The sequence below is a fragment of the Myotis daubentonii genome, chromosome 13 (genome assembly GCF_963259705.1).
Source record: "Myotis daubentonii chromosome 13, mMyoDau2.1, whole genome shotgun sequence".
Classification (NCBI taxonomy): Eukaryota; Metazoa; Chordata; class Mammalia; order Chiroptera; family Vespertilionidae; genus Myotis; species Myotis daubentonii.
Genome location: NC_081852.1, coordinates 19,894,597 through 19,910,156, shown reverse-complemented (window position 1 = coordinate 19,910,156; position 15,560 = coordinate 19,894,597). Strand labels below are relative to the sequence as shown.

The window sequence follows — 15,560 nt, the reverse complement described above, 5'->3', positions numbered from 1 at the left end:
ATATTCTCCAGATCCCTCCATGCTGTCTCAATGGGTAAGAAATTCTTTTTACAGCTGCATAGTATTCCATTGTGTATATGTACCACAGCTTTTTTACCCACTCATCTACTGATGAGCATTTGGGCTGTTTCCAGATCTTAGCTATTGTAAATGATGCTGCAGTGAATATAGGGGTGCATATTTTCTTTCTGACTGGTGTTTCAGGCTTCTTCGGACATATTCCTAGAACTAGGATGACAGGGTCAAATGACAGTTCCATTTTTAATTTTTAAAGGTAACTAAAAAAACAAAAACAGTGTCCATCTGTCTGCTGTCTACAAGATACTTCCTTTAGCTATAAGAACACAAAAAAATTTGAAAGTAGGAGGATAAAAAAAAAGACATCCCATGCAAATAGTAACCAAAACAGAGTTGGGGTGGTTATATTTCTTGAGAAAATAGACTTGAAATAAAAAAGATAATAAGAGATAAAGAAAAGCAATATAGATAGATGTTGGGGGGCCAGATGTAAGCTGGCAAGGTCTTTGCACCTGTAGGGGCTAGCAAGGCTGGGACCCTTACCCACACAGTTTTCCCAGACTTGTTTGGATGGCGATTATCAGTAGAATGAGAGCAACATTTGTAGAATGAGAACAGCCTTTCATAGCTTACCAAGAAGTCTGTAACTATTTACTGAGATATGCTGTACTGAGAACTTGTCCTTCTGCTGTGTCCCTCCCTTAGAGATTAAGAGGAACAAAGAATACATTCCTCTTGACAGACCTCCTATTCAGTGTGTTATGTATAAATAGTATTGTGTGGCTAATAAAGTTGCTTCAGTTCATCGAGAGACCCCACTTTCCTGTCTTTCTTTCTTTTCTCAATTCCCACCTCCCTGCCTCAGCCTGGCTCAACCCTGTCAGGCTGGCCCTGACAGATAGATGATAGATAGATACCTAAAAGGTTTCAGACAGCAATAAAATATAACAATAATAAACATATATGTACCTAATAATAGAGACCCAAAATATATAAAGCAAAAATTGAGACAATTGAAGGGAGAATTAGACAGATCTTTAATAACAGAGATTTTAATACCCCACTTCAAAAATGGGTTGAACAATCAGACAGAAGATCAATCTACACTAATAAAAGAGAAACATGCAAATCAGTGTCACTCCACTATGCCCACCAGCCAATCAGAGTGACTATGCAAATTAACCTGACAAAGATGGTGGTTAATTTGCATACACAGGCATGGAGCAAAGACTGAAGGCTCTGGCCAGACTGAAGACTGAAGACTGAAGACTGAAGAGGCTTGGCTTCTCCACTGCAGCCGCAGAGGAGAAGCCAAGCCTCACTGCAGCTGCAGCGGAGAAGCCAAGCCGCTGAGGCCAGGCCAAAGGCCTGGGTCCTGGGTGCCGGAGGAAAACCAGTGCTGGCAGCCAAGGGAAGGAAGGCCTATTGCACAAATCTCTTTGTGCAACGGGCCTCTACGTAGAACATAAAAGACTTAACAGTATAAAGCAATTTGATCTAACAGACATATACAGAACATTCCTCTTAACATCACAGAATACACATTCTTCTCAAGTGCACATGGAACATTCTGCAGGATAGACTATATATGTCAGGCCACAAAATAAATCTCAATCAATTTTAAAAGATTGAAACCATATAAAATATATTTTCTAATTATAATGAAATGAGAATAGAAATCAATAACTGGAAGAAAACTGGAAAACAAGAAAAGTCACAAATATGTGGAAATTAAGCAACATGCTTTAAAATAATAGGTCAAAGAAAAAAATCATAGGCAAATGAGAAAATACTTTGAGATGAATGAAAACAAAAACACAGCATACCAAAACTTATGGAATGCAGTGAAAGAAGTGTTCAGAGGGAAATTTACAGCTCTAACTCACACAATAATATAATACACAATTTAATTGTATATCTTAAGGGACTAGAAAAAGAGAGCAAACTGAACCCAAAGCTCACAGAAGGAAGGAAATAATAGAATTAGAGTAAAGATAAATGAAAGAGAAAAGAAACACAGTAGGGAAAATCAATAAGACAAAAAAGACTGCTTCTTTGAAAAGATCAACAAAATGATAATTTTAGGTAGATGGACTAAGAAAAAAGAAAACAGACTCAAATTACTAAAATCAGAAATGAGAAAAAGAAAAAAGAATGCCATGAACAACTGTACATCAACAAATTGGATAACCTAGATAAAATGGCAATTTCCTAGAAAAATGATCAAAGGACTCTGGTACAATTTAAAAATAGTTTCTTAAAAATTACATACTAGTATATTAATGTGACATGGAATATGTGTTCATATAGTAGAGTGGCTTTACAATAACTCTAGAAAGATAAATACCAAGGCATTAAAAGCAGTTACCAATTGGTGAGTAGAAATCTGTGTATCTTTATACTTTGTGGCTAATCTCAATTTCTCAAATTTTTTATAATAGGCATATACTGCTTTTATAGTAAGAAAATATAAGAAACTTTATCTGGGGGGGGGGGAGAGCAGAAAATTGATGTGTGGCCTAGGGAAGATTACATTTATGGTCACAAGCTGACTTCCTTTTACTTATACCTAAATTGCTTTTGCAAAACAAGTATGAGAACATTGCTACACACCGTCTGGCCAGCTCCTCTGGCAATCGCTTTGGAACCAAGGCTTTGTTCAGCTGAATCTCCAACACGATGTATGTCCCTGCTTCTACATATTGCTGTAAAGACATTTTTTTCTAATTTATTCTTTTCAGTAAAAAAAATATTTATGAAAAAAATCGTAACATAAGGTAATATTCACAATATAATAAGTGAGAAAAGTGCATCAACAGCTATAAATATAGTGTAATCTTAACTTAAAATATGCTTTACATAGAAAAATAACCGGACAGAAAAAGAACAACAGTGGCTATCTCTTGCAGGGAACCACTTTCAATCTTATTCTTGGAAACTTCTACCCCAGCTGAAGCCCTGTTCAACTTGTTCAATACCTTTCTTGGAACTATTTTAGGTGAGTGCCATTCTTTCTTCCACCAAAACTCTTTCATGAGTTCTGCAGAAATATTCTCCTCATAACCTCGCGACATTCCCACTCACAGCCTGCTCACCACCATCTACCAACTGCAACCTGATGGACATTTCTACCCAGAATTTTGCTAGTATCTTAAATGCAACGTGTCCAAAGTCCAACTTATCATTCCCCCTATATCAGCCTCTCTTTTAAAGTTTCTCTTAATGATTGTTACCCTTCCAGAAAGAAAGGCTTGAAACCTGAGTTACCTTTAACTTTTCTTCATCACCTCAAAGCTTCCCAGTTCCACCGTGCCTCTGCAGGTTCCTGACTTTCTCTATGATCTCTTCCTTAACTCAAACTGTCATCAATACTCATCTGTACTCTCAGAAAAACCTACCAACTGACATCTGAAGTCCCTACTCTACGTTCTGTTTCTCTTTTTCACATCCTTGCAAGAGTTTTGCCTTGAAACACACATAAGGTCTTATTTCCACATAAGTTTAAAAACCCATAATGTGAGTCCCTAAAATGAGGCTCAAGAGCCTTATTATTTACTAGAAGCCCGGTGCACGGATTTGTGCACATTGAAAGTAAATTAATTAAAAGGTGGCCGGCGGGGCAGGACTGGGTGAGACTGGCCGGACATGCCCTGGAGCCAACCTCCTGTGGTACCGCCCTGGCCGGCTGCACCTGGGGTGGTGCCAGGGCTCAAAGGGCATCTGTGGAGTGAGCAGGGTCCCTCTGGCAGGTGGGGTCCCTTGGCCTGGCCTGCGTGGATCGGACCAAAACTGACAGTCCAACATCCTCTGAGCGGTCTCAGAATGCAAGGGCACTCTACAAAGTTGCTGTCGCTCTGTTGCTCGGCAGCTCCTGCATTGAGCGTCGGCCCCTGGTGCTCAGTGTGCATCATAGCTACCGGCCAGTCGGTTGGTCGCTTAGGCTTCTATATATATACACTAGAGGCCCGGTGCACAAAATCTGTGCACTCGGGGAGGCGGGGGAGGGTCCCTCAGCCCGGCCTGTGCCCTCGCAGTCTGGGACCCCTCGGGAGATAATGCCCTGCTGGCTTAGGCCTGCTCCCGGGTGGAAGAAGGCAGGCCCAATCCCTAGGTGCAGCCCCTGGTCGGGCTCAGAGCAGGGCCGATGGGGGAGTTGGGGCGCCGCCCCGTCATGCAGGGCAGATTGAGAGGTTGCGATGCCACCCTCAGTCACGCTCAGGGTAGGGCCGATTGGGGGGTTGGGCACCATCCACTGTCACGCACAGAGCAGGGCCAATCAGGGGGTTGGGGTGCTGCCCCCTATCACGCACAGAGCAGGGCCCATCAGGGGTGTTGGGGATCTGTACCCTGTCACGCACAGAGCAGGGCCCATCAGGGGGTTGGGGAGCTCCCCCCGTCACGCACAGAGCAGGGCCGATCAGGGGGTTGAGGAGCTCCCCCCTGTCACTCACAGAGTAGGGCCAATAGGGGAGTTGGGGCACCGCCCCCTGTCACACACAGAGCAGGGCGGATCAGGGGGTTGGGGCGCCGCCACTCTCACACTCAGGGCAGGGCTGATGGGGAGGTTAAGGCTCTACCCCGTCACACACAGAGCAGGGCCGATCAGGGGGTTGGGGTGCCGTACCCTGTCACACACAGAGCCGCAGGGCGATCATGGGGTTGGGGAGCTCCCCCTATCAGGCACAGAGCAGGGGTGATCAGGAGGTTGGGGCGCCTTCCCCTGTCACAAACAGAGCAGGGCGGATAGGGAGGTTGTGGCCCCATCCCCTGTCACACACAGAGCCGCAGGGCGATCAGGGGGTTTGGGCGCTGCCCCCTGTCACACTGATCCTGGTGCCGGGAGGCCTCTCTGCTCTGCTGATCCTGGTGCTGGGAGGCATATTACCCTTTTACTATATAGGATAGAGGCCTGGTGCACAGGTGGGGGCCAGCTGGTTTGCCCTGAAGGGTGTCCTGGATCAGGGTGGGGGTCCCCACTGGGGTGCCTGGCCAGTCTGGGTGAGGGGCTGAGGGCTGTTTTCAGGCTGGCGGGTGACTGAAGCTCCCAACTGCTCCTTTTTTTCTTTTTATTTTATTCTGGGCCAGCTTTAGCTTTGAGGCTTGGCTCCAGCTCTTAGGCCTCTGCTGCTGAAAGCAGGTTTCTGGCCTTTGTTTACCTTCTGTATTTGAAACAATGTTGCGATCCTGCTGGCTGAAGCCCGGTGACTAAAGCAGGTTTCTGGGGTTTTGTTTAGCTTCTATATTTATAACATAGTTGCTTAGAGTTGCAGCTCAGAGGCCTGCAGCGGCAGGCGGGGAACGTTGGAGTCCTCCGTCACTAAAGCAAGCAAGCCTCATGTTCACTTTAAGCTGCCTGGCTGCCGGCCGCCATCTTGGCTGACAGTTAATTTGCATATCGCCCTGATTAGCCAATGGGAAGGGTAGCGGTTGTACACTAATTACCATGTTTCTCTTTTATTAGATAGGACTAGAGGCCTGGTGCATGACATTCGTGCACTCAGTGGGGGGGGGGGGGATCCCTCACCGCAGCTCAGCCTGCACCCTCTCACAGTCCAGGAGCCCTTGAGGGATGTCCAACTGTTGGCTTAGGTTCGCTCCCCTTAAGCGGGACTAAGCCTGAAGTTGCACATCCTTAGCACTGCCACAGAGGCAGGGGAGGCTCCCGCCATCACCACTGCGCTTGCCAGCTGTGAGCCTGGTCTCTGGCTGAGTGGCATCCCCCTGTGGAAGCCCACTGACCACCAGGGGGAAGCTCCTGCATTGAGCATCTTCCCCCTGGTGGTCAGTGCGTGTCATAGCAACCAGTCATTCCACTGTTCAGTTGATTTGCATAGTATCCTTTTATTATAAAGGACTAGAGGCCTGGTGCACGAAATTTGTGCACTGGAGGGAGGGGGTCCCTCAGCCTGGCCTGCACCCTCTCCAATCTGGGACTCCTTGGGGGATGTCAGACTGCCAGTTTAGCCCGATCCTGCACCAGCAGTCGGACAACCCTCTCGCAATTCAGGACTGCTGGCTTTTAACCACTCACCTGCCTGCCTGCCTGCCTGATTGCCCCTAACCACTCTGTTTGCCAGCCTGATCACCTCCAACTGCCTCCCCTGCCAGCCTGTTTGCCCCAACTACCCCCTGCCACCGGCCTGATTGCTCCCAACTGCCCCCCCCTCGCCAGCCTGATTGGGGTTGGGGGGCCGATTGGGGGTGGGGCTGGCCATGGGGAGGGGCTGTGGTTGGTGGGCTGGGCAGCCACCCCCCCAAATGGGTTGGGGGGTGGCGATCGGGGCCAGTGGCCTGGGGGAGGAGCCATGGGTGGTTGGCCAGCCAGCCCTGCCCCTGATTTCGTTGGGGGGGGGGCAATCTGGGGTGGGGCTGGGCAAGTGGAGAGGCTGAAGGAGATTGGCTGGCCAGCCCTGACCCCTATTGGGGTGGGGAGATCAGGGGTGGGGCCAGCCTGGGGAGGGGCTGCAGGACGTTGGCTGCCCAGTCCTGCCCCCTCTTGGGGTGGGGGGGTGCAATCAGGGGCAGACAGCCACGGGGAGGGGCTGTGGGCCTATTGTGGTGGGGCAGGTTGATCAAGGGTAGGGCTGGCGGGGAGGGGGTGATGGGAAGAGAGGGGGTATTTGGCCAGCCGGCCTGCTCTTTTTTTTTTTGGCAACTTCACAACTTTTACTTGTGGTGCCTGTGCTATGTCTAAAAAATACCTTCTCCCCCTGCCCAGGACAACGATGGGAAGGGGGCAGCAAAAAATAGAAGACATCCCTTCCTATTGCACACAGACCCTATATACAGGCTCACCTGGCCCAGGCCGGCAGGATGCTTGGCACATTCTAGGATCCCTGCTCAGGGGCTGGAGGGGTGACTGGTGGCAGCACATGTGAGAGGGGACCTCTGGGTGGCCACTCTGGTCCTGGCTACTGGTCTTGGCACTTCCTGGTCCCCAGGTCCTTTCTGGTCCTGCCTGCAGCCCTGGTCCCCCTACCTGGCTTAGCCTCCCATCTCCATCCTGGCCTCAGATGCCCCCCTTGGCTCCTGGGGGCTCTGTCCTCCCCTCCTAACCTGGAGATCTCAAGGAAGGTTATGGCTTCTCAGAGACTCCTTGACAGCCCTGTCACTCATGTTCACACAGGGAAGGGGTGCATGTGGCAAAAGCAGCTGTATAAATGCGGGTGCAGGGGCAAGTCCTCCGGGGTCACTTGGACAGTTTGCTGATGACGCAGATCAGGGCCACATTCTCATCCTTGAGGCGCTGGTTTTCAGCTCGGAGACTGGACAGGCCCTTCAGCTCCTCTTCCAGTTCAGCGGCCTTGCACTCCAGGGCCCTGCACTCAAATCTTGCCAGCTCCAGGATGGCCGGCCTCTCTGCAAAGTAAGTGCTCTTGCCTCTGCATGGCGCGCTCCAGCTCCACCTTGAGCTGCTCCAGCCGCAGTGTGGTCTGGGTCAGGGCCTCATGAAGTCTCTCGTTCTCAATGTGCAGCTTTGCGTAGAGCTTCCTGAAGCTCCCTCAGGCTCTTCCATTTCGGGCTGGGGTTCTGGGTTAGGTCCTGCTGCCTCTGGAGGGGAAGGGCTGGATTCTGGGCTGATGTCCACTGGCTTCACCTTCTCCCCCTTCGCAGGCCCTCTCCTCTCATTGCCAACTCTGCAGTGCTCCCTGGAGGCCAGTGGTCCCTGTCCCTGCCCCTCAGGCATCTCTACTCTCTGGGCAGGGCCATCAGAATTCTCAACCCCAGGGACTCAGGGCTGCTGGAAGGGTCCAGGCTCTGAGCGACCTGCTCTTGATGTGGATGGGAGAGTCTGATCAGGGGAAGGCCTGCAGCGGGGAGGGGCTGCGAGGTTGGCTGCTGGCCCCACCCCCTGATCAGGTGGTGTGCTGGCTACAGTGGGTGTCATAGCGACTGGCCCAATCAGGGCCATGTTCTGCCCACTCACCACTCCTCAGTCCCAACACTGCCTCCACTGCCGGGCTATCAGGCCTTTGGGATCACCAGCTCACAGCACCTGCTTTCCCAAGGCCTGAGACTCTCCGGGGCGGGTACCTGATCGCTGGGGTCCCACCCACCAACCCCAGGTCCCCCGCGGGAGGGCCGGATGAGGGCGGGGCGGGTGCCGAGCTGGTGGTTGGCACTGTCCCACCCTGCCTGCAGTATGCAAATTAGCCGCCATCTTGGCTGGCGGTTAATTTGCATATCTTACTGATTAGCCAATGGGAAGAGTAGCGAAGTTATGGTTAATTACCATGTTTCTCTATTATTAGATAGGATAGGTAGAATTAAGCCCAAACTTTTTTTTAATATATTTTTTATTGATTAAGATATTACATATGTGTCCTTATCCTCACGTTACCCTCTACCCCCCCACCCCCCAGTCATGCCCTCACCCCCCCTCCCCCCGTTGTCCATGTCCATTGCTTAGGCCTATATGCTTGCATATAAGTCCTTTGGTTGATCTTTCCCCCTTACCCCCACCCTCCCCTACCTTCCCTCCAAGGCCCGACAGTCCAATCAATGCCTCTCCATCTCTGGATCAGTCCTTGTTCATCAGTTTATGTTGTTCATTATATTCCACAAATGAGTGAGATCATGTGGTTTTTATCCGCTCTCCAGTTCCATCCATGCTGTGACAAATGGTAAGAGTTCCTTTTTCTTCTTCCTCTTCTTAAAGAATCCCTTTCAGCATTTCATATAATGCTGGTTTGGTGGTGATGAACTCCTTTAGTGTTTTCTTATCTGTGAAGCTCTTTATCTGACCTTCTATTCTGAATGATAGCTTTGCTGGATAAAGTAATCTTGGTTGTAGGTTCTTGGCATTCATCACTTTGAATATTTCTTGCCACTCCCTTCTGGCCTGCATGGTTTCTGTTGAGAAATCAGCTGACAGTCGTATGGGTACTCCCTTGTAGGTAATTGACTGTCTTTCTCATGCTGCTTTTAAGATTCTCTCTTTGTCTTTTGCTCTTGGCATTTTAATTATGATGTGTCTTGGTGTGGTCCTCTTTGGGTTCCTTTTGTTTGGGGTTCTCTGCGCTTCCTGGACTTGTAAGTCTATTTCTTTCACCAGATAGGGGAAGTTTTCTGTCATTATTTCTTCAAATAGGTTTTAAATATCTTGCCCTCTCTCTTCTTCTGGTACCCCTATAATTCTGATGCTGGTACGCTTGAAGTTGTCCCAGAGGCTCCTTACACTATCTTCATATTTTTGGAATCTTTTTTCTTTTTTCTTTTTCGGTTGGGTCTTTTTTGTTTCTTCGTATTTCAAATCTTTGACTTGATTCTTGGGATCCTCTTGTCTGCTGTTGGATCTGTATATTATTCTTTTTTTTTTTTAAGATTTCTTTTTTTTAAAATATATTTTATTGAGTTTTCACAGAGAGGAAAGGAGAGAGATAGAGAGCTAGAAACATCGATGAGAGAGAAACATCGACCAGCTGCCTCCTGCACACTCCCCACTGGGGATGTGCCCGCAACCAAGGTACATGCCCTTGACCGGAATCGAACCTGGGACCCTTCAGTCCGCAGGCCGACGCTCTATCCACTGAGCCAAACCGGTTTCGGCGTGTATATTATTCTTTATTTCAGTCAGTGTATGCTTAATTTCTAGTTGGTCCTTTTTCATATCCTCGAGAGTCTCACTAGATTTATCGAGGGTCTCACTAAATTTATCGGCGGTTTCCATAAAATTCTTGAAAAACCTTATAAACGTGGCCTTGAACTCTATATCCAGTTGTTTGCTTTCCTCCATTTCTGTCATTTGTGACCTGTTTCTTTGTCTCCACATTTTTTATACTTCCCTGTGTTGGTAGAGTGGTTTTGTGTGCTAGGTGTCCTGTAGGGCCCAGTGGCTCAGCCTCCCCAGTTACCTGAGGTGGACACTCTTGGTGCACCCCCTTGTGGGCTTTGTGCACAGTCTTATTATAGTTATGCCTTGATTGTTGTAGGATCACTGGGAGGAAATGACCTCCAGGCCAATTGGCAGTGAGAATCAGCTGTGTCTGCAGTGGGAGAACTTCTGTGCTGAAGACACCCTTCTGGGGCAAGACTTGCTTCAGTGGGGTTTTGGTGCTCACTGAGTCTGCACCCTGTGTGTGTCCCTTATGGATCTGAGGAGTTGTAATCTGGATGGTCCCCCTCTGACAACTGGGTACACTGGCTCTTGGATCTAAGGAGGTGCTAATTTAGCCTCTGCCTGAGGTTACACAATAGGAGCTACGAAGAGAACTGCAGATTCCCCTTCCTTTTTTGGAGTTTGGAGGTGTCCTGATGAGGCCCAGCTGTGAAGCAATGCAAGCTGCTGTGGGGCCTTGGGCCTTCTCTTGGAAGTTCTGGGTCTGTCTAGCCCAGCTGCAGTTAGGTAATTTTCAGGTTGCAAAGGGCCGGGGCATTCATATGCAAAAGCCTCTGCCGCAGCCTGGGTGGGGCGGGGTCTCAGGGAATCAAAGGGCGGAGCAAGCAGCTATGGCGGATTCTCAGCCCTGCCCTAAGGGGCCTCGTGTCTCAGTGTCCTGGTAATTGCTGCAAGCACCTCTGAGGGAAAGCCGCCCTCAAGTTCCGAGTTCTGCCCGCTGCCAGACAGTCCAGTTTCTCCCCGTATGAGTCCTGGGTCCCCAGAGACTTGCCAGAACTGGAGTTCAGAGAAGTCAGGAGCTTGTGACTCCCTCCCGATTCAAAAAGACAGCCGCGTACTCAGGTACCAGCCCCTTTCTGCGCACCCGAGCCTCCCTACCTCTGCACTTTACTTCCGCAGCTCCTCTGGCTCTCAGCGTGCTTTTCTTTCCTTCTAGTTGTAGAATTTCCACTCAGCCAGCCTTCCTGTAGTTCTGGATGATGTCCATTTTGTCCGTATGTTGTTTTTTTGAAGTTGTGGGAGGCAGCAATTTCCCAGTGTTTATCTATGCCTCCATCTTAGTTTCTCCAAGCCCAAACTTTTTAGCAAGCCTTTCTACAACCCAGATTACACTCTCTCTCTCTCATTTCTCACCTCCTAGAACCTCTTCTTTTTTTCATTTCTCTATACCAGCAGTCACCAACCTTATGAACCTCATGGAACACCAGTGGTTCACAGACCACTGGTTAGCGACCACTGCTCCCAAGGTTTCCTTAAACCAGCGGTTGCCAACCTTTCAGACCTCACGGACCACCAGTGGTCTGCGGACCACCAGTTGGCGACCGCTGCTCTATACCATACATTGAATGAATTGATGTACCCCAAATTCTGCTATCTTCTTTGTGCCTTGACTCCAGCTGTTCCCTGACCCTGAAATGCCTCTTCTTCCATCTTCATCTGGCAAAGGCTTCTCTTCTTCTTTCACTACTTAGCTTGGATGCCACCTCTTCCATGAAGATTTCTGAGATTGCCCATTCTAGTAGCTACTAATCTGTTTTGTTGGAGCCCACACAACACTTTTATGCATTCCTCTACTACAGCATTCATCAAAATTCTGTATTGCCATTAGTTATGTACCAATTGTATTTCACCCACCAGACCGTTGAGTGTCCTGAGAGCAGACGAATAAATGCTGCAGATGATGCATCCTTGCATCCCTCATGGTGCTCAAAATAGTAGCATTAATAAAAGACATAAATTTTTAATGCTGGAACAGTCCTTAAAGTTAATCTGGTACCTATTTGTTTCAGTAAGTCTCAGCAAGACAAAGAAATTTACCCAACATCAGAAACCAGTCATGGTAAATAAGGATGGTAACTCAATGAGCATTTTCCTGAGCATTTCCCACTACAACATACTACCTTACTCAGTAAAGGACTGATGAATGTAAACTTAATTTTCCAACTCTTTATGCATAGTTACCTGTCCTTCTGGATTGTAGTTTGGAGTGGCTTCCAGAATTTCCACAGCAGTATCTGAGCTCTGAGATTTTACACTAGTTGCTGGCTGAAAGAAATGAACATACCTTAAAAATGAAATTCTTATATGGTCTTTACAATGGCAGGAATACTAATCATTATGTTGCATCAAAATGCAAATCAAATTGAGGAAATTCACCAAATGAGAAATAAGTGTAAGCCTCTGGAATGTAACAAAATCAGCAAAATCATCACCTTCTCAACAACCTACCATATCCCCAGATCTAGGCCTTCCTTTTATATCCTTTTCTTACTATTTTATCTTCTTTCAGGTTCTTAGAAACAACTGGTTTGGACAATGGAGAATTAACTCCTCCTACTTTGTTATTATGAAGCAAATTATGCCCAGTATCCCGGAACAAGCTAAATGAGCATTTGGTCTGAAAAACAAACAAACAAAAATTTCAATGAATCATAGGCAAATAAAAGAAATATACATTATTCTTTAACATCACTTAGTTTTCTAGATAATTTCAACATTGTAGAAACAAAGAGAGATGGGGGAATTAAAAAACTCTATTGCACCCATACTTGTTGAGCAAGTGAAACCATCACAGAAGCTAGCTGTCTATCCCATTATTTAAATTCTTAAGAGAAGACTTTTCAACTCGGCTTGATTTTGTATCTCATTAACTTGTTACCAGAGAGCTTTTCATCTTTGACACATAATTTCAAATTAACTTTAAATGGTTGAATTTATTTCTGTACAAGAAACATTATTTAATTACTGGTTTATCAATTATGATTAGAAGAAGAGGGGCAAGTTTACAGTTCAAAATAATAACTTTGCATGGGAAAATTCAACTACAATGCCTGGAAAAGAGTCTTACAGAAATTTTAAAATTAAACAATATGGATGAATGTAAATATAATCTATACTGAGTGAAAAAAGCCAGACTCCCCTCACCTTCATCCTCCCCCCCCAAAAAAACCCAGAGGGATTGAACAGAAGTAGGAGAGAAGGATAACAGGAAAGGTCATGAGAAAACTTTGGCCAGTAATGGGTATTTTTACTATCATGATTGTGGTGATAGTGCCACAGATGGATACCTATGTCAAAAGCTTTAAATTGTGCCCCTTAGGTATATGTCAGTTGTACCTCAATAATGCTGCTAAGAACATGGTCCCACAATTTTAAAGAAAAAATTATAAATACTAATCATCACTCAAAGTCCTAAATTACTGTATTTCATAGAGTCTAAAATGCAAACTTTTTCAAATTTTAACATCTCTAGGAAATGAGAACATTTCATGTAAGTGATATTGTACAATATGTAGTCATTTGTGTCTTTCTTCTTTCACTTTGCATAAAAATTTTGAGGTTCATCCATGTTATAGAATGTATCAGTAGCCCATTCCTTTTTTTAACAAAACAGCTTTATTGAGATATAATTCACATTTCATATAATTCACCAAAAATACAATGATTTTGGCATATTATATTATTTGTAATCCATTCTTTTTCATTGCTGAATAATATTCCTTTGTATAGATATACCACATTTTGTTTATCAACTCATCAGTTGTGGACATTGGATGGTTATGAGTTTTAGGCTACTGTGAATAATGCTGTTCACAGTAGCCTAAAACATTCACATACATGTGTTTGTATAAATTCAGGTTTTCAATTTTCTTGAGTAGATTCCTAGGAATGATTTGCTGGGTTGCATGGTAAGCTTATATTTAGTATAGATTTTTAAATAATATAGCTGTTCTATTAAATATTGAGAGTACAATATTTGCCGGGAGCCGGTCCATCCTTGCTGTTTCAAGGGACCTGGCATATATGGCATACGGTTCTTAATATGTTTGCTCACCTTCTTGGCGCTGTGTTTTAACCAAGGTCACCTCTCCGAGAAAGGTTGAATCCCCAGGTAGGGATTTTCCCCTGAAGTTAGGGAGGGAATAAAACCCCTCAACTAAGTGCCAGGCGGGTAATTAATCCCTTTAACTACGAACAATCATGCTTAAACTACATAATCTTTTCTCCCTGGAATGGAGATAAGAAACGCCCTAACCTTTGTAATAGAGATTGATAGGATTGAATCAACTGGTATAAATACAGTTGTAACAAGACAGAAACACTCAGAACTTAGAACACAGAACTTATAAGACAGAACTCAGAATCTAGAGACAGAAGACAGAACTGAGAACACAGGGGTTGGAAGACAGGACCAAGAGAGACAGAGCCTAGGCACAGAACCTACACAGAACGTCCTCTAGGGACAGAAGAACTTTGCTGGCGAGAGCATGCCGGAGGATCCTGGACAGGGACTGGCCTCAGAGCCTGGAGGCGGAGCCTGGCGAGAGAGCATGGCAGGGGATCCTGGACTGAACCTGACTGCGGAGATTGGCAGGAGAGCCTGACTAGAACCTGGTGACTGGACCTGCCTGGAGAACCTGGACAGAACCTGGCTGGAGATCCTAAGCAGAACCTCTCTGGAGATCGAGACCAGAACTTGGCGGGAGATCCGGGCTAGAGATCCTGGCTAGGCTGCTGATCAACTGAACCCTGTCTTCGTGTCATTCCTTCTTTGCCGACTCTGTCCACGCCTTTGGGGACCCCTGGAACTGCTGGGGTTGGACCCCGGCAAATATTGAAATTTCTAAATGTTACTATCGAATTGTCTATTTCTCCTTTCAATTCTGTTGGGGTTTGCTTCATGTATTATGAGGTTCTCTTGTTAGTGGTGTATACATTTATAATCTATGTATACACTTATTTTATGTAATAATTTATAATTTATAAATTCTATCTTTCTGATTAATTGACCTTTACTCATTATGGCATGCCACTCTTTTTTTTTTTTTAATATATTTTATTGATTTTTTACAGAGAGGAAGGGAGAGAGATAGAGAGTTAGAAACATCAATGAGAGAGAAACACTGATCAGCTGCCTCCTGCACATCTCCCACTGGGGATGTGCCCGCAACCCAGGTACATGCCCTTGACCGGAATCGAACCTAGGACCTTTCAGTCCGCAGGTTGACGCTCTATCCACTGAGCCAAACCGGTTTCGATGGCATGCCACTCTTATGTCTTTAGTAATGTTTCTTGTCTTGAAGTCTATTTTATATGATACAAATATTGCCACTTAGCTCTGTTACATTTTCTACTTGCATAGTATGTCTTTTCCATTCTTTTACTTCAACGTATGTATGTCTAAATCTAAGGCATGTTTGTTTTAGACTGCATATCATTGAATCTTGATATTTTAAAATCCAAGTCTCATAGTCTCTGTCCTTTCATTGGGGTGGTTAGACTACTCACATATAATATTATTGTTGAAATATTTGGCCTAAAGTTTTTGAGATTCAATGGCAGAATGACAGCAAGGCTCTATATTTAAAATCCCAGTATATCAATTGGTTCCAAACATCCATTGCAAAGATGTATAATCTTTAGCATGTATATGTAAAGTAAGCAAATATAAAGGATAAACTTGTACAGATAATATCTTCTATACAATTTTTCTGACCTTTTCATAGACAGTGCCGTCTAGATAAGGGTAAACACGAAAAGCTCCCCGAATCCTCTTCACACCTGGATACAGCAATGGGACCATATTAACGTAAGCCACACCATGAAATGAAAGCGCATTTTCATCATCCATCTAAAGGAATAAAACCAGAGACCTATTAGTACCATAGAGCAATGTAGTATATAAGGTATGGAGCTCTGACTC

The 15,560-nt window shown here is 45.9% G+C and overlaps 1 protein-coding gene across 1 annotated transcript in view; it reads right to left on the bottom strand.

Annotated features, from left to right (window-relative positions):
- Positions 1-15,560, bottom strand: part of CFAP70 (cilia and flagella associated protein 70) — a 110,113-nt gene that overhangs the window by 47,505 nt on the left and 47,048 nt on the right. Inside the window, 5 exon segments of the mRNA XM_059662396.1 lie at positions 2,632-2,723; positions 11,819-11,902; positions 12,086-12,125; positions 12,127-12,254; positions 15,354-15,488. Coding sequence (XP_059518379.1) covers positions 2,632-2,723; positions 11,819-11,902; positions 12,086-12,125; positions 12,127-12,254; positions 15,354-15,488 — 479 coding nt within the window.